General features: G+C 39.0%; 1 protein-coding gene across 1 annotated transcript; it reads right to left on the bottom strand.

Annotated features, from left to right (window-relative positions):
- Window positions 1-3,281: 3,281 nt before the first annotated feature.
- Window positions 3,282-6,295, bottom strand: LOC148041573 (uncharacterized). Its single transcript, XM_087680807.1, has one exon. The coding sequence runs from the start codon at window positions 5,124-5,126 to the stop codon at window positions 4,146-4,148; it is 981 nt and encodes a 326-aa protein (XP_087536933.1). The 5' UTR covers window positions 5,127-6,295; the 3' UTR covers window positions 3,282-4,145.
- Between the last annotated feature and the right edge of the window lie 20,737 nt (window positions 6,296-27,032).

The raw sequence follows: 27,032 nt of genomic DNA, 5'->3' as shown, positions 1-27,032 counted from the left end.
TGAATACATGTTATAATTTAACATCTCTAGCATTTTAAAGTCCTTTGCAACCATTATATGGTGCATTGCATATGCTCACAATGGATTGTTAATCCCATTTAGAACTTATCCTTAGTAACAAACAAATTGAATACATTATTGTTATCAACATTATCTCTACCATTGCAACTATTGTAACCATGTCTTATAGAGACGTAGAATGTGATATGGAGAGAGCACAATCCAAAATAGCAAATATGCGAAGGTTTAAAATGCTCAATTGTACTAAAATAAGCTGTGGCAATCTTACACAGTGACTTAGATACTAAAATGCACATTATGTCAAGATTTTGGCTCTCATAAGTGGACTCCTCAAGATAATGAAGATGAACTCGATCCTACAAGGTGTAGACATTGTTGCTCCTAATGCAAAAGCATGCTTTGATACTAATTGTTAACTTGTGCAAATCCACATATACACATACAATTAAAAGAAAAATTTGAAGGGTACACAAACAAGAAGAGTATGATTAAATATGCGAATGACAAAAGATAAAATAGCCCAAGTAAGCCATATGCATATATGCACAATATCGTAACATTACCATCGTAACCAACAAATTGGTGGGGCATCGTATCGACTTAAATAAAGCATTCAAGATACAAAGTAAGACCCACAACTTCATCCAAAAGTGAGTATCCAACATGTTTTTGTGCTCCCGTTAGAGCTTCATCCCACCAAGGTTATCAAAGAATTAGTGCTTTTAGGTTATTTTGTTGAGATAACACCAAGGCGTGGTTAGTAAGGTGAACACAAGAAAACGCAACGGTGAATGATGAAAACCAACAACAATCTAATCTTGATTGGTTGCTCACACTCATGAAACAACTCTTTGGCTAACGTTGCCAAGCCTCATCCACCAATGCACTATATTCTTTATTGGTATAGAAGCTAAAGGTGAGCATAAACACACATCACATTTCATACTTTAACAAAACTTCAAATAACACCTTGCAAAAAGGCTTTCTTAAGGACTTCATTGTAATGTATAATCACACAAAATTCATAGCTCATAAGGTCTCAATTGTTCTAGAGTTTGTGATGGATCATGCAATATCTTGGCCAACATCGCTATTAACATGGCCCTAAGTTTTCTTCTAGAAGAGTTGCAACTAGTGAATGTGTGAATATGCTTCCTTGTGAAGAATTTTGTGCACACACAAAGAAGTTTTACGACACAAATGTCTATTTTGGTAATGTTGCATGTTCTCTTTACCAAGTCAAACAAAAAAATTATTTTGTATTCGAGGATGGTTTTGTCATCCCATCCCCTTGTAAGTTGTTAGAAATTCCTTTATAAAGTTCATTTCTTGCATTCTCTTATGGGATTGGGCTCGTCACTTTTGTACTTTTTGCCATGTGGGCTTTTATCACTTTACAAGTTTTCCACGCAAGCTCTTGCGGGATTAGGCTTGCCCCTTTCGCACTTTCCACCATGTGGGTTTTATCACTTTAAAGATTTTCCACAAAGGCATGAGGTGCATAGGGACCAATATAGTGACATCTAAGGGGTCCCATGATATCTTTTTTTGAGAGTCAAAAGGATTTGCATGCAACCCTTACTTGTATGCGTTCACCTTGTACAACATGAAAAGGACAAAACCTATGATTTTTGCATCACATAGACTAAATTCAAAGCATAAAGCACCAATTGTTTAACAGATTTAGGTAATGCCAAATAGGAAAATAGTTACATAGATGCATGTGGGCATGTGCACTTGTGCATGCACGGTGTCATCTCATAACCAAAAACATGTGCATACAAACTTACTTTGCATAAAGTTCTCATTGAATTGGGGTATTGCATCATGCTATGAGGGGGGCCTAGGGTGCCAAAAACCACCTTGGGGTGGCAAGTGTGATTAAAAATGGGGTATGCATTAGGTGTCAATCAATAATTTGCTTAATGAAGTGTCACCCAATACTCTACCTTGGGAACACAAAGAGGTGTGTTTTTATCGCGCATGATGGAAAATACATATCTACTTATATCATCAAATCTTTCAAAAACAAGATGTAAAGATCCGTCCAAACCAACATCTATTACACTAGCTGTAAGATAATTAGCTCCTCTACCCCCATCACGAAAGATTTAAAATTTCAGAGTCCCCAAGACCACTCTACTCTATTCACAACAGTTAAGAATTCCAAATCCCTACATATGTCACTTATACTCGCATGGTTGCTACCTTGGATCATAATCCAAATAGGTGGGCTTGGAAGCACTTGAAGCTAACTGTGACCATCATTGCCACCCATCATTTGTTGAAGGGTGCAACACAAGGAGTTTTGTTCATCCACACATGTTCAACAGACAGTTTTATTTAGGCCCCATGTTTATGAAGAAAAAACATGAGGACTTGGGAGGTGCTGCAAGTTTTACAGAGACCAAGGAGCATTACAGAGACAGAAATGGTTACCAGGTGCATAGCAACCCATAAGTGTCAGTAGAGGCACTCTTGTCGGCAGGCTCCTACAAAGTTCTGCTACTGGCTGATAAGCCTAGAGCTGAGCTCTCACACCAAATGTTACCCTGGCCTACTGGTTGCAGACTGCACATCCAAAACCTGCAGACAAGCTCGAACATGCAGCCCAGTGCATGAATGCAATGAGACCCATCCTGCAAATATAGATTGGCTCCCTGACTAAAAGTGAGAGATGTTTTTACTACAACTTTACAACTTTGGGCCACTTGACGATAGTCCACTGAAACACAACTGATAATATACTGCTTCCTACGTTGAAACCAACCTATTCTGCTGATGCACTGGGCTGGTCTAGTGGTCTTGGTTCACAGACATGATAGTTGTTTCCTGGCCCACAAATGTTATAAGCATAGTCTATACAGGCTTATTCCCTAGCGAAAACTGTTCAAGTTTACTCCCAACAATATAAAACAGGATATTCAGATGAAACTCTCCATCTAGAAAACAACTAACTAGTTATTCAGTTGCAGTGCCAAAACGCATAAACAGGGCAGGTCCACAGCTACAGCCAGTAGTCAAACCATATCAGTAAACATAGGATCCATTTAAAAATGGCGATAGCTATAGCTCGGAGTATGGAGCTCAAGTTATAAATGACTAGCTCGTTTCAAGGAGAAAACAGTGTGATAGTCAGCTTAGAGAAGCAAAATACAGAAATGGTTGAAAGGACTGCATCAATTCATGATCCTGGACAGTGTGCGACTAATGGTTAATCAGTTACTATCACAATTTTCAAACTATCTCCAAAGGTCCCAAACAGTCAAATAGCTGAATGCCAGCTAATAATTCTCTAATTACTGTTGTAACTCCTCTAGAAACATTTTCTCAATTTACAGCTAGTGGGGTTTTCCTTAATAGATACAAATAATCTGGACTCAAATCAATATGCCGCAGGCAAACAGCCATAAAGGCTCACCTTCACCACCACAACTAGCTATGCGGTTCTCAGAAATTCAGCAGCCCAGAAACCAGTCGTATCAAGTGGCACCTGATCAGCAAGACTTCCATCCACATAAATACTAACGAAATGTAGCAGATAAGCACAGAAAATGTACACATGCCAGTGTATATATCATGAACACTTTTTGTATATACGAATAAGCAACCCAAGGCAATCTTAACAACCTGTATAGGTGACAGGACAAGGCCGACTTTCTTTCTTCAGTAACCAGAGGGCAAAGTAGCAACAGAGTGTTTAGTAACCCGCACCTTTCGTGTAAGTTGATGATACACTTCCTTGCTTCAGTAGTCAAAGGACTTTACACCCAGCCTGCAGATCATAGAATGACTGCAACTGCAGAAAGCCCATGACTGGAAGCAGTACAAACTCACCTACATGTGCCCACCCACATGTTTGTACAGCCATTTACAGCCAGGTCGTGTCAGACATCAAGTGAGTTCTTTAATAGCCATTGCCACAGACAGCAGTTGATATTCCGGGACATGCATGCCACCCTTTGGTAGCTGCAAGTTCCCTCTGACCTGCACAAAGAGCTCCTCTGGAGAAAAAACAGCACAAAACTGAGGGCTTGCCTAAATAACTGCAGATTACCTGTGGGGAATTACAAAATCTAGAACTATGAGTGTAATATTTGGAGCTTGTCTACATTTCCTGTTTCTCAATCACTTCTCCACGCATACAGAAGTAAAGAGAAACCAACTGATGCCTCACAGGATTCTTTGAAACTGTGCATGTTTGGCCACTCTAAAACAGAAGTACATGAATTCTCAGTAAACCACTGTTTGACATCTTGATGTTTGAAACTGTGAGTAGCAGGCCACTGAAGGATGGATGAAGATATGACACCAACTTCCTTTGACCAAAGCTTATCATTGGTTTCCCAGGTATGAAACATAAACACTGCATAGCCACAGCTTGAGTTGAAGAGCCAACTGTGGACATCCCACAAAACCTCAACTTGAATGCCATCCACAAGAATTGTCTGATTGCCTCGAAATTTCCACATCAGACGCTGAACATACACCATAACTTGCTTGTCAACTCGTACACACAGCCATGGCTCCTTCACATCGCCAATATGGCATTCAATGACAATATCATGGGTTCGACCATCATCCCCAAAGTGAGCCTTGGTGCTATATATTTTCTTGCCAAATAGATGCTCCTTCCGAGACAGCAATGCAGATTCTGTCAGAGACAGACTCAACTTGGTTCTTTTGATGGCTTCTTTTTGCATATCACCCAGAAGCAATACAATCTTCTCATCGCAGACAATAGCAACATAAAAACCCTCTGAGGGCTCAGGTCCACTGACATATTTCGCAGAGCTGAGATCCCAAAAAACCTCCACCTTCTCGCTATCCACTGAGATGCTTTTGGAACCAACCCTCTTCCAAAAGAGCCATGGCCTAATATCAATTTTGCAGACAGACTCACTGATACAGTTATCAATACCCACGCTGAAACCCTGGCCTAAGAAATTTTTACACCAAGTCACTGATACAGACCGGTAAGATCCTGCCATCACTGTCTGATAAAGGCAAACGACTGAATTCTGTGCAGTTCTGAATCCACCTGACAGAGTGTCTACATGAGGATTACTAAGATCCCCAAAACAGGACGGAAAGGACTCCGGCATACTTAACTTGTTTACCACAGGTTCATCATCCTCATCGTCAGTGGTGCCTGAAGAAGCTGGGAAGGCGAGGCCGCAACATGCAATGAAATACTTACTGATGATACTGTGGATAGCAGGACTAAGACCTTGTCCACTGGAAGTCTCTGTTGTATCCAGATCTGCTAGATAAATCTTCTGTCCGGGGGGTTCTTATATGAAGGATGTCAAGATCAAGCCCTGGACAAAAAAAGGGCAGCTGTGGAGTGTTGGGCCAGGGCAGGTAGGTACAGGGCTTTAGTCCTTTTGAGAACTTTCGAATCATGAGACTTAGAAAGTGCAGTGGGTAGGGAAGAACAGGGCAAGCAATCTGGAACCCAAAGGCTGTTTTTTGCAAATAGAGCGAACCAGAGGCCACTCTGTAATGGTGAAACACGAACAGAGCAAGCAATCTTGAACGCAAAGGCTGCTTTTTGCAAATATAGCAAACCAGAGGCCACTCTGTTATAGTGAAACGGGAACAGGGCAAGCAATCTTGACCCCAAAGACTGCTTTAGAGAGTAAACCAGAGGCCACTCCGTTATTGTGAGACTGGAACAGGATCACCCAAAGGCTGCTTTTTTTGGAAACAGACCAGACCAGAGGCCATTCTATAATCGTGGTTTCAAGGCAGGTGGAAATACCTGGGTTGCTGAATACAATGATGAGGCGTCTCTCTTTCAGGCAGTGAGCTGGTATGGCCAGGACGGTCAGCTTGTCTGTGATGTCCTTCTGGAGGAGCCCCCTGCGTTTGAGATAAGAAAGCTGTGCTAGTCATAGCCAGGGTCGGACTGTCTCTCCTCTGCACAGCAGTCCATGGTCGGTCCATAGCTCTGATTTATAGCCAAACTATGGAGGAGAAATTGGCAATTCAAGGGCTGATACAACAGATGGCAGCACAGGCGAGGCAACCATTATTTGGTAGAAGATTGAATTGTTCCTAACTCTTTCTAAGTTCTAACTCTTTCTTCTGATGAATGCTTTCTCTGCACACTGTAGCCCCCTCGCAGTACCCTACCCCACTCGGTCACTAGGTCTCTCAGGAGTCAGCACCAGCCAAGAAGCTTGACTGAAGTGCTAGAGCGGAAATTGAGAGTTGTGAAAACCCATTAGTTTTTCTAGGTATGGAAACCTATGGAGCACAAAATGTACATATTACCACCTTCTCATATAAGTTAAAATCTTCTCTCTACCCAGAGGTACAAATTGACCTCCGAGTGAAAGAGTGTTTTCTCAAGGTGAGTTTGTGAAACATGCACTAAGACAAAGCAGTAAGGATTAAAAAGATGCCTGAAACTATGATATTTCCTTCCCACAAGAGGTAATGGACTTGTTCTCGCAGGGGTTTTTGTCACCGCGGGCCCCGAGGCAGAGATTTCTAGTTTTTCTTGAGGTTTTCTAGGAAAATTGGGGACCCCTCTAGGCCACATGGGGAGGTTCCCAGTTTTGCCAAAATTTGTGAGAAACCTTTTCCTTGCCCAAAAACTGTTCTCGTGGGAAAACCCTCATGGGGACAACTCCAATTTCACCTTTACAAAAAGAGAGAGGAAGATATTCACCGTGAAATGAAGCCCGCAAGTGTGTAACTTTTGCTTTATTGCGAATCCTGTAAACACACAAGCTTGGCCAACAAAGGAGTGAGAGATTCCCTCAAATGCACCGTGAGAATGTGAAAATTGCTCAAATAACTGCTCTTCTCTATCTCCAAATGCCCAATGAGAAACCTCTATAAGCAGTATACAAAATTGCATTTAGAAAGTAATAAAAGTTCAAGCTATTTTCAACCTATTACATGGATCTTGAATCAAAATCTTTTGAGCTCAATGCTTTTTGGATGTAGGTGTACCTTACATGTGTGAATCTCAATATTAATACCATTGCTTTTTTTCTTTTAAAATTTTACCTTCATAAACTTGGTAAGAGTTTTTTAAGTAGATTAATGTACTGTTTTCTTTTGATGTTGTAAATATTCATTATGACATCATGTGCACTATTTATATAAAATCTTCGTATTACTTATCAAAAACCTATAATTTGTGAGAAAGCCTCCAATTGTTATCTTGATAAAAAGAGCCATTGATGTGAGATGTGTATAGCAACTAAGATGGACTAGAAGTATTTACCTAGGTAGTGGAGAGGAAGAAGCTTTTTCCTCTTGAAACAAATTTGAGAAAGCTTATTAGTCAGGCTAGGCCAATTGCATCACTTTTTGCTCTATTATTGATACATTTGCTTTGTGTTGAAAAAGGCAGAAACCTACGAGTTACTTAGAGCCATGCCACAGTGAGGTCAATTGATGTAGGTGTGGTCAATGTAGTCAAGTTAAAGCGGGTGTAGTCGGGCCGCTTGACTTTTACTCTTTAGAAGGATCACCAAAAATAGCGGTACTAAAGAAACTCCTCCAAGTTTGAGCACATGGTACCATGTATTTTAGCACGCGCTCTCTCTCTCTCTCTATATGTGTGTGTGTGTGTGTGTGTGTGTGGTTTTTTAGTTGTCTACTCCCTTTTTTAATTTACCTATAGTGTAGTATTGTGTGATGTATTGCGGGGCCCACACAAGTACTAAGTTTGCATGTGATCACAATTTTTTCCAAGCAGACCCCCTCCAAATGGACTTAGGCATGGCGGGGCTATTAAACCTATGAGGCAAATTATATGCTAAAGAAGAGGCAGGTCATATGTGTTTGTGTGTGTGTGTGTGTGTGTTATGGGTTGCCATCCAGCAGCCAGCTCGCACTACCACTGCGCGGCCCAACCTACCTTAAACAATATAAAGCACCGATTAATTCAAAAACACATCCTGCCTCCCCGCAAGTTTATTAAAATGCATCCCCACAATCAGTGAGAGCGAATGCACACGCAGACTCCGTCAACTCCAATCACACCATCTCTGTGTGTTCCATCGATGTAGGTAACACTTCAATTGAGAACGTTCAATCCATCAACAAAGTCTAGCGATCGCGGTCTCTTGTGGTAATCCCATTCAGCGGCGGGACGTTGGGCCACTCCCGATATAACAAGAGCTGTCCTACAGACCTCGTGTGAGTAAACAACCACCTTTCTTAATCATGCTGTAAACCCCCTCTCGCCCTTATCGCTTCCTTTGCCTCTCTATTGCTTCTGCGCCGACAGGGACAGACTAAGACCTCCCAACAAAGCCTTTAGAAGGATTAGATCCGTGCTGGCATAAGCCTAGTGGAAACTTTTTCCTTAGCCTTTACCTCTCTTCCATTACTTGTGGACACTCGTTTTTGCTTTGATCAAACTCATCAACTTTCCCAAGTGTACCACGCCCTTGTATTATCTAGCTACAGTCGCATCGCGCACTGCGCACTCCGATCCATAGTAGGGTAAGGAGGCCAATTATGTGGCATCTAACTTTGCCCCTGTTGAATATGCTACTAGGCGCTCGACGCCGGGGCGGGCGCGATTTTTGCGGGCGAGGGACGAGTGCTGGACGCGTGGCACCCGCCCCCGCGTTCTCCTTTTCTTTTTGTGGGGGAGGTGGGGGGCTGCCACGTGGCACCCGTCCCCCACCTCTCCTTAACTAATAGTATAGATGTGAGATAAATCTCTACAAATTTTTCAAGCTAGCCCCTTCAGGACCTATTAGAGCATAACTAAGCAAAAAAGATATGAATGGTATATATCCACCATATCCAGAAATCAAGCTTGAAAAACAAATGGTATATATCCACCATATCCCAAAATGGAGCTTGAAAGATAGAATCGAGGTAGGAAAAAACAACCTATTGAACTATGGCACATTTGAGTCAATAAAGAAGCAGAACATCCATATCATCTTTTTTTACCTTCAACCGAATTTATTCCTGAATTTAACACTAAGATTTGCATTCAAACATATCGAGAATCAATGCAACCTTCTTGGGGTGAGCCCCACGAGGGTAAAGTGGGCCGGTAAACTGGGCCATCCCTTTACTCGCCTCCATACCCTAGGAGGCATGTGATTTTCACAAACGAGATCTACATCATCCACATGGCAAATCAACAATTCGAGTAGCATTGGGTAGCCCCAAAGAATATGTAACCAAATTAGCATCATGTGCGCAAGGAATAGGGTTGTAAAATCATTGCTAATTCATTGATGTGGGATTGCATTTTGCATTACACCTCTAATTTTCCCTTTAAAAGTATAACCTATATTAAATATGGCGAATGTCTACACAAATAAGAGTGATGTTCTTTGAAGTTTGAAAATCTTGGGACCCACATCGTTACTAGATATGTGAAATTCAAGCATCTTGGGAAACCTTGAAACATGGGATCCCATTTCGGACCTTGTTGGTATTAGGTGTGCCATTCAAGCTTAATAGCTTTCCTCTCTATAGCATTAAGCTAGAAAATTGATTCCCCCCCGCGCCCCGCGCCCCGCACCCCACTCCCCCCCCCCCCCCCCAATGCCACATTCGACCTCAATGCAATGACACGACTAGGAGTAACCTTCATTAAACATGCCATGCAATATGTTTGAGTGGTCTCCCTTCAATGATTACATGTGCAACACTTTCATTTCTCCATCACTTCCACCACCCATACAACATAGCATCTCATCATCGCCATCAACATGCACATTTATACTCTCCCCCCAATGGATTTAGAGTATTGAATGGTGAGAAACGTATACATGTGCATAAATGTGTGTATGTTACAAAAGGGTAATTATGTCGTAATTAGAACGTGCACGATATTAACCAATCATTTGGTTACATCATAATTGTGATTAGAACTTTGTTTTAATGAGAGTCGAGAATCTATACTATCTTATAATGCATGGATCTACCAATGCTAATACAATTTCTTCATGGTAGCGGTACAATGATCCCAAACCTCCTCAAAGTCTTTTTCTCTCCATAGTGGACACAACTCTCTACATAGTGGACACAGTGCATATGTAGTGCATTAATGCCCCCCCTCTCTCTCTCTCTCTTACATGCGGTGCACTAATTGTCCCCCCTCTCTTTGTCCATAGTGCATGGGATGCATTAATGCTCCCCCTCCTCTCTCTCTCTCTCTCTCTCTCTCTCTCTCTCTCATGAGCTATCCAAGCTTGCCTGGCTAAGTTTACTCTCTTGCCCTTTCTCTTACCACCCAATCTCGACAAGACATTTACACATAGTTCTAAAATTTACCTACTCATAGCTCTCCCTTAGCTTCCTCTCATGGAAGATGCAATGAGAAAGAGCCCAAGGAGGCATTCCTAATGAGCTTGCAATAGCCCATACCTACGGCCAAGAGAAGCAAGATGCCGTTCATCTTCCATGGATCAGAGGAGGAGCTTTTGCAAGCCACCAATAAGAGCTTCCCCAACTTCCCCACCTCTACCATTAATGCCAATCTTGGGAATTACTAGAGTTTTTCTTAAAGTGTCTACTTGAAGTGGTATGGAAAGTAACTTAGTTGATTGTTTATTAAAGTGTTTTACTTAGTGTTCACAGAGAGGGAGAGAGAGAGAGAGAGAGAGAGAGAGAGAGAGAGAGAGAGAGAGAGAGAGAGAGAGAGAGAGAGAGAGAGAGAGAGAGAGAGAGAGAGAGAGAGAGAGAGAGAGAGAGAGAGAGAGAGAGAGAGAGAGAGAGAGAGAGAGAGAATTCTTTCTCGTTCACCTACATCATTCCTATCCTTTGATGCATTTTTGAGTGTGCTCTTTCTAACTTGCCTCTTGGTGGAAATAAGGTGCATAGTCAAAGGAGGGAAACATGCAACTGATGGTGAGCATGCTTTCATGCATAAGCTCTACATGGCCTTTAGGGGGGCTCAAGGCCAATAGCAACATCCTTGGCCGTCCTCTTGGCTTCCTTCCAACCCTTTAATGGTTCTTTGCCACCCAATCCACCAACTATCTCTTCCCCCTTCACCACTTCCTCTCATAGTTACTACCCCCTTCCTCCTTGCTCATAAGTGCCTACCCCTTATTTGCCTACAATGCTAGCATGTTGAGTCGCATTCATATCAATGATGTGGTTGGTACATGCATTAATATATGCTTCCAATGATACTTTACAACTAGACATCGATTAGTCCACCTATCTGAGTTTCGAGATACCTATCTAGTCATCTTTCTCTGTTCACACTATGGACCACTTGTTATTATGTATGTTGTGCTTTCTCTTTATTCTAGCAGAGTGTTATAGTGGAGAAGAAGAAGAAGAAGAGAGACTAGGGCTTCTAGTTTCCTATCTTATGTGCATTCTCTATGTGTTGTGTGTCTTGGAATAGCTCAACCTCTCTCTCTCTCCCCCTTGTCTTTTCATAGTATCAGAGCAACATCTAGTCGAGGAGCTATAAGCCATAAGCATAATAATCTACAAGGAAACCTTGATGTGGGGAAAATCTATGAAGACTTCTCTTATATGATCTCTAATTGACAAGCCATCTTCATGAGCTTTGAGTGGCTATTATTGGTTATACTATTGCATATTGTCCATCAATGGGGTATGTGTTTTTCTTTTGGAGTGGGGATGTGACTTGGAGTAGTAAGAAACAACCCACTATTGCATTATCGTGTAGAGAGGTATAGGGGTATTGGTGTGGTAGCATATAAGGTAGCTTGGCTGCGAAAGCTACTAGATGATTTGGGGATACATATAGATAGGAGAGTTGTCATTTATTATGACATCATGAGTAACATACAATTGGCGAGGAACCTAGTGTTTCATACATGAACCTCAATGTGTTTCATGCATGCATGAAACACATTGAGGTTCATTGACATTTCACTAGAGAGCTGCTCTCGGTAGAGTTGACCTAGTTGACCTTGATTCCACATATTTGAGCATAGATGAGTAGGTTGCATATATTTTCACCAAGGCCCTAGGAACATAAAAGCTTCAATGATTTCAAAGTGCTTTGTGCAAATTTCATGACTACAGACTTGATGCTAAGTAGCATGAGATTTTCAAGGATTTCTCTCTTTGTTGCATTAATTTGTAAACCATCATTGTCATGATTCTTGCATATTTAAAGGATTGATGCTACCAAGCTGCATAAAGAGTAGACATCATGTGATAAGAAGTAGGTAGAGGGTTGGTATTGAAGCATTCTAGAGCTACATGAGGATCTTTTTGCTTGCAAGTACATGTCTCTATGGTGGTGTTTGATAGCATAGGAAAATGCTCAATCATTGTGTAGGAAGTTGAGAGGAATTGTGACCAATTTATGATCCAACATAGACATGGTTGGCTTATGAAAATGCAACAAGATGAGGTACGCATGCTGATCATTGTGCATTATATCTTAATGGTCCATATCATATAATGTAGACACAAGACCGTGGATGATCTCAAACACATCTACCATGAAAAGATTGGAGTACCTACACTGGAATGATATTTGAGGGAGATGGGGTGTTTGCCAGTTGTCTCTATATGTAATAAAAATTGGTTTAGGCTATCACTATTCTAAAATCATATTTTTAGCTTAAAATCAACTTTTTTGTGTATGAAACTAATGGGAAATGGTGATCGATAGGATGGTAATTGACTTCTTTCAACACATGAATCCAATGTTTTTTTAGAGAGGATTCTCAAAATTTTTTTTATTGCGTAAACTACATATTAGAATGCTACCAAGTTTACAACCTTGCATTTTGCAACCCTTATAAATGCTCCTTCTCCTATAGTTTCTTCGATCAAAAGTATTTATGTCATTTGCACATCTTATGTACAAAACTTGTCTTCCGGTAATCTAATCTATGCTTCACAGGCTTGCAACAACCTTCCTTGTGAAATGTCCCACTTCTCTTGTGGAATCTCTAGCCTTTGCATTACTAACAATGCTATAGATAGATTCTTCCTCCCCTTCAACTCAATATAAAGTTCTCTAACAATTGTAGAGTTTATTAATACCTACACTCGTGTTCCCATCTCTATTTGGTCAAAGTGTTGCTCCAATTGACATATCAACCAATAAGAGTTGAATATATCAAAAGTTACCATTTTTCTATCAACATTCAAGCATCAACACCAAAGAGGCTCTTCTCACTAGCCAATAGCTCTCAAGCTAGCACTCAAAGCATCAACTCTAGTGCGTGACAATAATGTTGATTATTCATTTTATTCATTCTGTAATCTACATTGTATTTTATTATTATTATTATTCTTTATAGCCCCATTCCTAAGCACATAAGTAGCCAGGCTAAGCATATAGATTTATTATTAGTGTGCATAAGTGGCTAAGATTAATAGCATACATGGCTTGGATGAGTGCATCAAGATCATTTCAATTATTCAATTTATTTAAAATAAATAAATAAATAAATTCAATCTATTATTATTTTAAAATTAATTATGTTATCCCAATTAGTTGATTAAATCATCAAATAATGTCTCATTTCTTTTAATAATTAATTACATGATTTTTTAATTCAAATATTGAACTAAAAAATTATTAAATTTTAGTTTATCTCATTAACTAATTAAATCTATCAATCATTTGTTTTTCCAAACAATGGGCTGAAATAATCTCAAAATTTCCTTTTAGTTACTTAATAATTAATTATATTTGTGATTAATCTAATTTATTTAGATACTCAAATTAAAAATTATTAAATTTTATTTTTCTAAATAAAGTAAGCATAATTTGAATTATTATTAATTAATACACAAAATTAAAATAAAATATAAATAATAAATATAAGTAAAAATAAAGTTATACATTATAATATGTGTAGGCAATCATATATATATATATATATATATATATATATATATACATAATCTTGTCCTAAAGTAGACAAGTCCACTACTGAGGATAGAGAATTCTTAATACTTTGTCTTTAGCTTCGGGTCTTGATCCTTGATGGGGATCTCCCTTAGCATTTTCTGATAGACTGGGTCATGATATGCTTTATCTTTTTGGGGTTTGGTTTGTTGGTTTTTTTTGTCTTTTTTGTTTTGTTTGGTGGAAATTGTATATATATATATATATATATATATATGTCTCTCTCTCTCTCTCTCTCTCTCTCTCTCTGTGATCTCTCTCCCCGCCCCCCTTGGTAGGAATAGGAAAAAAATCATTTAGACAAACATGTTTCACATAATTATATCTGAAAGTATTTGTACATAATTTTTGCACAAATAGGTCAGATTTGATCAAAGGTAAAAAATACCAAAACTCTTTGTTTATTCAACTTTTAAGAAATTCTAGTGAATGAATGCAATTGAGATGATGAAAGCCATCCTTTCTTCCATGGAAAATGAGAGATATAGAGAGGGGGATCACACACGGGAATGGACTTTTAAGAAATTCTAGTGAGTGAATGCAATTTAGATGAAGAAAGCCATCCTTTCTTCCATGGAAAATGAGAGATATAGAGAGGGGGATCACACACGTGAATGGACTATGGGTGGCTGAAGGGTTCACGCAACACAACGAAATTTTGAAACACCATCTAGCAAAGCCACATGTCAAAGGCAATAAAACTGCAGAGGAGCCTTACATTAGGTATGTAATTTTGCCTTGAACTCTAAGAGTTCATCGATCCAAAAGAACCCCTCAATCAAGGACTTTCTGAGACATTCAAATAAATTCAAAGTAAAATGCCAACTAAATCCATAGAATTCAACTCAATTACTCTTCCATTGGAAAAATTCCCAACGTGAAATGTTGCCATTTAACCCATCCCCCTAAAATGGGCATAATTTAGGAAGCAATTTCACCCATAAAGGACTAGTTGGACGAAGCCTTGCAAACAAGAAAGTAGTCAAAACTAAAATACCATTACCTAAAGACCCAACTACAATTTCCACATCAAAGCCAAGAGGAAAACAAAAAGATCATTTAAGAGCTCAAATTCCTTAAAGCATAGTTAATGGAATTGTATGAAGTCCTTTCTCAAGAGTAGCAACATGCAATGTGCCGCAAAGCTATGAATCAATCTCTTCACCATGAGAATGCCCATTTCAACAATCTTTTCAAAGGACTACAAATTTTACTAGACAACGACTTCTCAAACATAACTGAGGTTGTTGAAAGGATCATGGCAAAAACAAAGGAACTACTAAGGCTTTTACTTACTAAGGTTGCCATAGAGCTTGTTCTTGCCCCCTAGCACAACATTGTTTGTGGTGATCAAGTTCTAGCCATCAATACCAAGATAAGTGAGCAACAATTCAAATTCTTTGAAGCATGGTGACCCTTGTTGAGTAGGATGACAAATCAATTCTTTGTCTCAAGCTACAAATTGCTTTGGCTACTCTCAACTATAACTTTTCCTTTATTATGCTTCCATCATCAACTAAGCTCAAGAGACAATGATAAGAGATATCTAGTCATTCAACTAAAGTAACCACGGTATCCAACCTATGGGATTTGTGTTAATAAGCCAAGATTAGTAGTGATAAAGGCACACATAAAGAAATATCTATAGACCTTCCTTATTGATCCTCATTGCAACCAATGTTTTCCCAAAAAAAAAAAAAAGAGCAACATCTACAACCCCTCCTTGTTGATCCTCACTACACCCAATGTGTTCCCAAAAAAAAAAGGGAGCACGATCTAACCATAGAAGATGATGAGGTACCGCCATAACTCCTACCATTAAGTAAGACTAAGCCACTCTTAGCCTTTGTTATACCCTTAGATAATGCTAGAAAGGTCTTCACTTCACCCGCCAAACATGTCTCTCATGTTGAGCTTCCATCCCTAGAGATCATTAATGACAATGATGACCTTGAACATTTTTGCATGGAATTTAAGGCCTCAAGGTCAAGGGTTGACATTATTATCACCTCTTATTTTTAGATACCTCCCAAACTCTATAAAGTTTTTCCACTTTCCATCATTAAGCATCTCATAGACAATGTATGCAATATATCCAACAAGCTATTGGGTCTACATAATAGGGTAGTATATCGAAAATTATTACATCCTCTATTGTCTACATCATCTTTCTAGAATGATGCTAGCAAGTTCTCTTATCAAATCATGTGTTATGGTATGCCTATTGCAATATTTCATTCATCACATAGTTTAATCCTAATTGTCTCCCTTATCCTTGTCAATTTAGCAAAGAGTTTCACCTACTAATGGATGGATGTTAAAGCTTTCTCAATGTCCCCAATATCTATACTTTCAAATCCCAATTTGCTTATGTGTCCCAACTTAACACCCTTGTCTCCTCTTTTAAAAGGGCTTCATCTAGAACTTTGCCAACTATCTTGACCTATCTTGCATCAGTTGTATTGTGAGCTATTTGTAGCCCCTTACACTTCTTCAAGGATCACATCCTTCCCCTTTTCAACATCACTATAGGGATATACTCAATTGCAATGGTCTAGCCCTACCTCTTAGCTGCACTAATTCTTACAAATTTCCTTGAGGTTCTAAAAGATATGAATGAGAGTAATTTCATGTCTTTTAGCCATTCTTCTCTTTTGACTATCCAATTCTAATGTCCAATCACCATCCCTAAAGCCCCATAAAAAGTTTTAGGAAATGAAAATGAGATATACATAAAGAAAAAGACAAAAAGCACATGCACACATATTTATGAAAGCTAAGTATCCTCAAGTTAGTGATGCCTCATGGTCTAGATTAGTCGTCCATCTTTGATCCCCTAGTCACTTCCCTTAGGGGTGGGGGTGGGGTGTCACTATATGTAAACCCTTTATATCATGTGCATTCAAAGGGTATTAGAAAATACAAATTCTTTACATGTTGTAAGGTAATAAAATGACCCCTTTTCCTTTAAGAAACTTACATTTTTTTTTCCAAATTGTGATGAAAAAATCCATTCTTTGTCTTCTGTGTATAACACAACATTCATATCATGACATTCGTGTGCATTGGTGACCCTAGTGCATTAATGGATCACCATTACACACATAAGCTTAGTAGACACCCGTCACAAGTGCACCTAGCACACCATAGTAACTATCTTATTGCACCTAGGCACACATGTAGTGCATTGCCTGCACCAACTCAATCCTAGTGCACACTAGCACACTAGTGCACTCATTAGTGCATATGTCCACTAGCACACTTGTACCACAACATCTAGCACACAACACTTGAGTGCACTTGTGCATTGGAATCCGCATGAAGGCCCTTTATGCATGCACCTCTCACATGCCAACTAGAACATGAAGATGTAGATCACCTTCAATTGCACCCACATCCATGTGCACATGCAGTACGGTGCACATACATACAACCAACCCACCTTGGTCTGCATAGGCACTAAGACCATCTCCCATAGAATTCACAAGTGTATTCTCTTTAGTCCTCCCTAGGAACCACATGTAGCAATCTTAGTGCACAGACACTAGCACACATATGTAAGTGCATCTAGTCATTCTACAAGAATAACTTGTGCTAGCGCATGCAAACTCACTCACAAGGACATGAATCTTGCGATCTAAGTCCCCCTAGTTGCACTCACTCCCATGCATAATGCAATATTTAGAGTGCATTAGTTTACCCACGTCTTGTCATAATCCTATGTGTGCCTAGTTTGTCCCAAGTACACCTTTATACACTAAATTCACCTAGGCAAGTTTCTATGCCACACTAGCCACCTCATGCACTAACATTGCACTTGAACTTGGCATACATTGCTTATGACATTGCACGTACACATTATACACAAATAAGCCCCCATTCACACAACTAATATAGGTGAACTCAAGGAGATATAGATGAGAATGCTTTGAGAAAGACCAAATCACATGAGACTAGGAAGAAGTTAGAATGACTATTCAATCTTAACTATCCAATAAATGCTATAAAGTTGTTGTTCTTTGAAATCACAAGTTCTTTGGATAGGAGAGAGCTTTTTTTTGCACAATTCACATGTAGTAGCCAAATCGTAATAAGACGTGCTTGCTTAATATTCAATCAAGGTAGGAGACCTAGAAATGAGAAACAGAATAGCAACTAGAATGGTGCCTAAGGATTCAAATAATCCCCACCATAGGTGCATGCCCTTGTGTAGTGGACAAGATCTCCCAACACCCATGTCTAGTAGAGACTCAAGTTCTAGCAAAACCGTGGCCTTGAAAATACCCATGTGTGATCTAATCAATTAAGTCATCTAGTTAGTCTAGCAAGAAGTGAAAGAAACCATGGGGACAACTCCAAGCACAATGGAGAGAACTGAGGGGTTATGAGGGACTTATGTGAGGCTTTCGATGAATTCTAGGATTTAATTGATAGCTTCCAATAAGCTACAAATTTCTATATCTCATCTTTAACCCTCGAGACTATGGAAAGGAAACTTTGAGAGTTGGAAGAGTAGGAGGCAAACACTCTCAACCGATTGCTGGACCTTAACAATGACACTAGGTACCAGTTTGCAACCATGCAAGTTGAGATGGAAAGTATTCATAGAATGCTACTAAATGCAGAAGCAAAAAGCTCATCATAGGATTGTCTCTTGGATCTCATGCAATGACACTTGTTTGATGAAGCATGTTGTAAGTAGGGATCCACATTGCATAAACCATTCTAACTGGAACAAAAAATACAATAGGTGCTAAAGATCGAGCAAAAATTCCATTAGTAGTGAAATAACTAGATAAGTATTGCATTGAGGATGACCATTACAGCTTTATCAAGAAGTTTGAGCAAGCTTGCGAAGCTAATAATCTTCTTGGTGACACCAAGCAAGTGCAAGCCTTCGGCCTTTGCTTTAGAGATAAGGGTCGGACTTGGTCCATTGGTCTTGATATTGTGTAGAAGGCTTCCTTCATATTACTCAATGGTTTATTCATTAAATGCTTTGTAGAAGTTGGATATGGGGACAACCTCATAGTTCATCTCATGAACATCTAAAGTTTGAAGTATGTATAAGCAAATCCCTACTATAGAGAGACCCATTGCCAAGGCAATCACAAAGCTTTCATCAAGGGTATTCGCAATGAAAGAATCTATGAAACCTTAGCCGCAAACTCTGAAATTGACCACTCCAATGTGAATAATGTTCTAGATGAGGTTATCCATGTGGACAATCTCCACCATGAATGCAACATGGATTAAAAAGGCTGCATGGATCCTCTCAGGATACACTTGTAGGACCTACAAGATAGAGATGTATAGAGACCAAGGAGAAGTAAGACTTGATAATAGTTATTAGGAAAAAGTAGCAAGAACTTCTTAGGATGGCAGAGTCACTCCAAATTTCTAGACCTTACTGCCAAAATGCACAATGCACTCATGGCAACGGGACCACCTACCTTCAAAATTTCCCCAACCACCTTTATCATGCATGAATTATGGACAATTGGCTAGAAAACCTCCACTTACGCTTCTTGCTCTTACGTTTGCTTACCAACAATTTAATCTAGGCACAAACTATGCTAGAAAACCTCCACTTGTCCTACAACTGGCACTACCAGCCCCACTAGTAGTTGCCGTGCAACGTGCAAAGATTAATCCTTATGAATTCCTAGACCATCAAAGTTGATTGTTACACACGCATCTAGTGATGCCCTAGTCCATTTCATCAAGGAACTAATAGAAGAACAAGAATACATGAATCCTTTTGTCTATTATAAGGAAGAAGGACATGCAATCCTCATGGATTTCCATCCCATACCCATCATGATGTTAGGACAAGGCCACAAGAGAGGCATGCCTACAAATTGAGACACCATAGTCTATTGGAATTGTGGGAAACTTGGTTACTTCTCCTTGAGGTTCCCTAAAAAACAAGAGTAGTCTAAGGTCAATGATGTTGAACAATGTTGCCCTAAATGTGGAATCACCCACATGTATTCGAATTGTCCATAACATAAGGTAAGCAACAACAAGGCAATACTGTTATATATTCCTTTGATCCTATTAGTAATGCAAATGTTCAATGATCAAGATAGTATTCCCATTCTAGTACATGCCATCACTCATCCGCAAAGCAAAATCAGAGGAGTTAACATTGTAAGACCTATGATGATGATGGTTATTGGCAAAAAAATCACCAAGAAGAGATGAAAGAAAGCTAAACTCAAACTTAAGAGTAAAGGGCTCACATCACCACCCAAAACAACTCTCACCTCTAGTGTTAAGAGTACTACAACATCACCTCAAATTGCTAGAGAAAACATTAAGGAATATATTGACCCAATTTAGTAGCTAGGTGTGATTGACAAGGTTCAAGAATGGGTAAAAGCAACTCAAGACAATTTGCATGTAGGACCACAAGATAAAATCTTGAGCCCTTTGAGCTTGTTCCACACGTCTTCCTAGGAGAAGGCCCAACATATAGACAAAATCACAATAAGCCCTTACATGAATCATAACTTGTAAAACAAGAGACTTCTCTTCTTCTTCATGCGAGCAAGCTGCATTATGTCTACAAGACAATCGAACCAACCACTATTGCTACTCTTCATCAACTAAAGTCAAAATTTCACTTGGAACTCTACTTAAAGATAGCTCGTTGCTCTGGCAAGGATTTAAGTATTGGATAGAAGGTACTGACCTTGCTAGATTCCACCACATTCCACAAACCAAACAACCTTGATGTTATCCAAGATCCTCAGCTACTAGTGATAGCCATGCTTTCTTAATCAGACATATACTAATTTAGCTATCATTGATAACTTGGTAAACATGCCTACATGGAAATGGACCAACATGCACCAAGACTTATTCAATTTCCATAACTGCCTCTTTGACTCACTGATGAGTGATAGAACAAGGCATTGATTCAAAGGATGCGAGTGACTTGGAGGATGGGCCAATAAGTATAGGATGATGAAGGTAATGGACTCTAACTTGATTGATTATGCAATCCTTTCATTAGGAGAAATATGGACTCTCTTTTTTGCCCTTTAAGGGGTTTCTCTCACCTCTCTCTCTCTAAAAAGAGATTCCAAAATAATATTATAATAAGAGATCTTCTACAATCAAGCAAATCTCGTATTTATATTTTCAATAGATTTCACCTATTATTTTATTCCCAAACTATAGGATGTGGTCACTTTTTCTCAAAATCCTCATAACTAAAAAAATACAATTCTATTTTCTCTAAAAACGGAGCCAATCATTAATATACGACTCAATAATGCCCTCATGACTTTTCAACATTAAAATATATTGGAATCATTCTCATTCTCGTTTCTTAAAAGGGTAGAAGTTAAAAAATGATATAAAATGATGTACACATCATATTTTAAGATTATTTTTGATCCATAGATACCTTTTTGACTCGAGAGTTTCATTGTAAATTTTTATCTTTTTTAGACAAGTATATACCTATTTTTGGGCATTTTTTCATTCCCTCTCAAAGCTCTAGTTTTGTCCTAAATTTTGTGTACTCTTCTCCTTCCCTCCAAAACATGGTTTCTTGTATACGAATTCTTTTGAAGAAGTAGCACTCAGTACTATCTACAACACTCTCTACCCTACTACAAGTAATCTCAGGAGTGGTTTTGATACCATTTGCTGAAATCAAATAATCTATATCTATAACACACTCTACCCTGCTACAAGCAATCTCCCTCTTCAATACTATGCTATAAGATATCTTCCTCTTCAACAGCATATACTACAAGCAATCAACCTTAAGCATCAATTCACACACACACACACACACACACACACACACACACACACACACACACACACACACACACACACACACACACACACACACACACACACATATATATATATATATATATATATAGAGAGAGAGAGAGAGAGAATATTTTGGATAGAATAGGATATGATTTGATGCTAATTAGAGGTAGATTAAAAGCTAAGATTACAAGCTAATTAGGGGTTGTTTAGGGTCTATCATGATGGAAATCAAGAGAAAGAGACAAGATCCAATTGGGTAAAAAAGAACATATATATAGTGAATCAAAGGGGTGTAGTTGTGTGATTTGAATGTTAATCTAAGTTAAAATTGGCATATGTTTTTTTTTGTAGAATGCAGGTGCAGGACGTTGTCGGAGGGGTATTTGTCAAAAGGTCGAATCCACCAGGGATCAGCGATAGAAGGAAGTAGAGATAGGAGATGGAAGAGAAGATAAAGATTTCATTCTCTTCTTCCCTACTTCTTGATGTAGTAAATCCTGCAATGGAATCTCATCAAGATGTCCAAGAGAAGTATATTTTTCTTATAATACTTCTGCCTCTCCCAATGAATGATTGAGAGCAAAAGACATAGTAGGAAGCTCTATTTCTAATGGCAAAACACACTCTTCCCCATACACTAACTTAAACGGGGTGTGGCCTATATAGCTCTCTTGAATGTCATGTTGTAAGCCCACACTGCCACATATAATTTTTTATCCCAATCGTGCTTACTTTTTCATAGAACAAAATGTGCATCAAAATTACAGCTCTTTCTCTACTGCTTGGAACCTAGATCTAATGGCTCCGTTGGCTTTGAAAGGGGGGTAAAACTGCAGGATACCCAGGATACCTGATCACGGATCTCCCAGATCACTTCTTCTTCCTCTCCCAGTTCAAACTGTAGTTTTCAGCCTATCAACAACGATCACGACTCGCGCAATTTTGTCAATCTATCTTTTTTATGAGAATCCCATAACTGGCTGAAAAAGCAACTTGCTTTTTGCATGCCATCCTAATCTAGAAGCTTTTAAAACTTTTTCGGATTTTTTACAATAAATAATATAAAAAATAGACTAAAACTATCCAAAAATCTAGTATTTTTGGATAATCCATGCCACGAACACTTGCACTAATGACTCAAATCACATTGACTCTCCACATTAATTAGAAAGTCGGATGATGATGCATTCCATACTTTTTCACACTGTGTCCGCATAGCATCATGACATCCACCCCCTCTGAACCTGCACATCCTCCGGTATGTGCCAAAATCCTAGTTGTTACCTGATTCTGAGTCCTCCTCATCCTCTGCATCCATATCTTTTGCTTCTTCATCTTTCTTATCTCCATGGCTAGCCCCTGTTTCATGGCCACTGTTTTCTTCCAATTCTGGCAACTCATAGGCATTAGATTCCTGCCTCTTGAATAATTTGATTATTTTCCTTGCTATCAGAAGTTTTATGGTTATCCCATCTAGCTCATCTAATGCATAAGTAGCATTATCAAACACCTGTCTTACCCTATAGGGTCCAAACCATCTTTTGGAAACTTTACGTATGGCACTATGTTGGTTGTCTAAACTGCTATCATAAACTAATACCCAATCCCCATCTTGTATAGTTCTTGGTCTCAACCTATGCCTTTTGTCAAACTATTTCTTGTTTTGTATCGTTGCTACACTTAATTTTGCAATTGCTGCCTTTATGTCTTCTGACTTTCTTTCCAACTGTCTAATGCACAAGGCCAACAACTCCTCTTGATTCAACTCCTCTTCCCAAGGTAGTACACTCCATGTGACTGTCATCTCTTTGATAGGAATGATAGATTTTTGACCATACATCGATTCTACAGGCATATATCCTGTGACAGTACTATGAGTTATTCTGTTAGTCCAAAAGCATAAGGGAGCAATTGTGGCCACTCTTTTACCTTCTCTCCACATGCTTTTGCCAATGGCTTTACAATAGGTGGATGAACTCTTTCACTTTTTCCATTTCCTTCACGGTTATAGGTTGAAGTTAAAGTAAGCTTTATCCCCAACCGTGAAAAGAAATCATGAGCTTCATTTGCATCCAGCTCACCCCTATCTGTAGTAATTTTTCCCACACAGCCACATCTACAAAAGATCTCTTCTAAGAGAAAAGTACACATAGCATTTGTTTTCTTAGTACGTAAAGCTTTTCCTTCCACTTGATTAGTCAAGTCTTCACGGGCAAGCACAAGATACCTCATTTGCCAAAGACCTATAGGCATTGTGACCAAATCCACCACCCACTTAAAATGAAGAGACAATGGATATGTGGGCTGCAATCTATCCCGATGTCTCACAGATGAATACATTTGCATGTCGTACATGTTTTCACAAAGTGAGCAACATCCTTATACATACCCTGCCACCAATATCTTTCTTTGTTCTTTGCAAAAGTATCCCAAACACCTCTATGACTAGCCCATACACTTTCATGAAATTCTTGCATAACATTTACTTGTGAAGCTTTGTCACCCAAAACTCGCAATGGCATATTCTGTTTCTTTTTAGCATGTTTCCATAAGTATCCATCTTTTAAGAAAAACCCATAAGCTTTCCTCTCAATCTTTTTAAACTCCTCATCTGACCATTCATATCTCTTTGTTAATGTATTGAGGTATTGACCAATTCTCAGCCACTCTCTTGCATATTTGTCTTCTAGAAACACTTCTACACAAACAAAGTATCTTCTCTTTGTTGTCCAAGCTTTTGTTAATGCTGTAGCAACACCTTACATTGCTAAATTTACTCTTGCAACATCATTTTCAGCCGCAAGAAAGTCATCCCTCATCCATCATCCAATCTTCATTCTCATAGCGTGCTCGAGATAACATGTTTGCCACTGGGTTATCTCTTCCTGCAATATGCTGAAATTCAGGGTTCAAAGATTTGATGTATCTAATCCACCAGAGCATAGTAATCATACCCAATACTGACAAACAATCGATCTCAATGACTACATGAGCATCCATAAAATACTCCTTATCACATTTAAGGGCTGTCACAATTTTCCATAATTCTCTTTTAACCTGTGGATACCTTCTCTATCATTTAATCAATACTTTAGCACCAAAGTGTATTGCATATCTTTGCCCTTCCTCATCATCTTGCCCAATTGCCCATCCAATCCTAATTGGGCTCGTATCCACAGTAATAATGATAGGCTTTCCATGTGAATAGTCAGCCTTTCTCAATGTAGGAGTAGATTTTAAGAGTTGCTTCAATTTCTTTATTGCTTTCTAATGCTTCCTTTCCCAGTGAAATCTCTGACCTTTCCTCAGAAGTTGATATAGAGCATCGGCTACATGTGCAAAGTGAGAAATCCATATCAAATAGAACACACATGCTCCCAAGAATCTACGCACCTCTGATACATTTGTGCATACATCTTGCATTCTATCAATCCCATCTATTTTTGCTGGTGATGGTCTTTGCCCATAGGACCCACACATATGCCCAACAATCAAAACCTCTTTAACTCCAAAGACAAACTTTTGTCCAGAAAGAGTTAAATGCACCTCTTCTAGACGTGTCAAAATCCTCTCACAATCCACAATATGGTCTGCAACATACTGTCTGCATCCATGAGCATCCATCTCTTCATTCTTTTCATCCATTGCACACCCTTTGATTAGAACATCATCCAAGAAGGGCATTGTTATTTGTGGTATAAAATCCATGAGTACCCTATTCATAGCATTTGTCATGTGTGCCACTGAGTTTGTTGCACCCTGTGGGAGAGTACACATCTATACTAACCCCAAGGAAATAACTTCACCTCACGCTCAACTGCTTGCAAATCATTCATCACAACACTTTCTGTTTGAGCAGAAGCTTGCTTCACCTGTTGTTGTTGTTGTACCTACATAAGCATATTCATATTTTGTACCAACTGTTGCAAAACATCACTGGAGATTGTGTTCGAAGGTTTTCCCATCTCGTCTTTCCTTCTTCTAACGACCTTTCACGTCGGGTTCAACAATGTTGAAGGGGTTTTTGTCGAAATCCTTGCACTACTTAAAAGCAATCTCCAAGCATTAGATCTCCTGGAGCTTCTTCGTAGAACAAAACGTGCATCAAAATTACAGCTCCTTCTTTGCTGATTGGAACCCAAATCTGATGGCTTCGTTGGCTCCGGAAGGGGGGGTAAAACCCCAAGACACAAATCTCCTAGATCACTCCTTCTTCCTCTCCTAGTTCAAACTGCAGTTTTCAGCTTGTCGAAACAACGATCACGATGCGCACGATTTCGTCAATCTGTCTTTTTTATTAAAATCCCATAACTGGTTCAAAAAGCAACTTGCTTTTTGTATGCCATCCTAATCTAGACGCTTTTTCAACTTTTTCATATTTTTTACAACAAATAATATAAAAAATAGACTAAAATTATCCAAAAATCTAGTATTTTGGATAATCCATGCCACGAACACTTGCACTAATGACTCAGATCACATTGACTCTCTACATTAATAAGAAAGTCGGATGATGATGCATTCCATGCTTTTTCACACTGTGTCCGCATAGTATCACGACAATGTACTAAGAGAAAGAGAGATATTCACTTTCAATTGGAGGATGAATATTCACCAATGTTCAAAAGAATTGTGGGAAGGGATGATGCAATAAGATACAGGATGCAACAAGAAAGAAACACAAGGAAAAAATTTGTGGACCTTTTGGTTGATGGGTGCATTTATCCATCCAATCCAATCACTCAAAGGCCACCACAATTTGAAGGGCTTACATCATTTGTAAAGTTTGTTTTTTAAGGCAATGAAGAATTGTATGGATACACATGCAGACTTGTCACACAAGGATTACCAAGGGTTCATCAAGCCTTTACAAATATGCAGACAAGATTACAAGGGAATATCCAGTCTTTGATGGAAAATGATAGATTATTGGCTGAGAAGAATAGGGAGAACCAGAGCCTACAACAAGCAATGTTTGTCATTGAAGATGCTATGCATGATACACACGTGCAGAATATGGAGTTATAGTCTAAAGTTATGGACTTAGAGAAGGAGAATCGAAACATAAAGATAAAGCTCACAAAAACTTTGGAGATTGGGCCCACTTTAAAAACCAAAGAAGCACGTCGGCGTATTCGATTAGTTAAACCAATTTACCAATTAACCAAAGGAAGTGGACAATATCATAAACGAATAGATGCTCAATCAGCTATAATGAGAAATATGTTTCCTCATGCAAAGAATGATACTATTGCCAAAGTCCTAAGCAAGGATATAGTAAAAAATGCATTGGAAAATCGTAAATTTAGGGACATTATAGATGGTGTCACAAGTGAACATCATAGGGATGTGA

Source organism: Lygodium microphyllum, chromosome 1 (genome assembly GCF_053477565.2).
Source record: "Lygodium microphyllum isolate KBCC chromosome 1, Lygodium_microphyllum_v1.1.10, whole genome shotgun sequence".
In the NCBI taxonomy this organism is placed as follows: Eukaryota; Viridiplantae; Streptophyta; class Polypodiopsida; order Schizaeales; family Lygodiaceae; genus Lygodium; species Lygodium microphyllum.
Note: the sequence above shows the minus strand (reverse complement) of the source record. Positions and strands in the feature narration are given on the sequence as shown.

Excerpts from the sequence above, each read along its gene's own strand:
- LOC148041573 (XM_087680807.1), bottom strand. The coding sequence starts at position 5,126 with ATGCCGGAGTCCTTTCCGTCCTGTTTTGGGGATCTTAGTAATCCTCAT.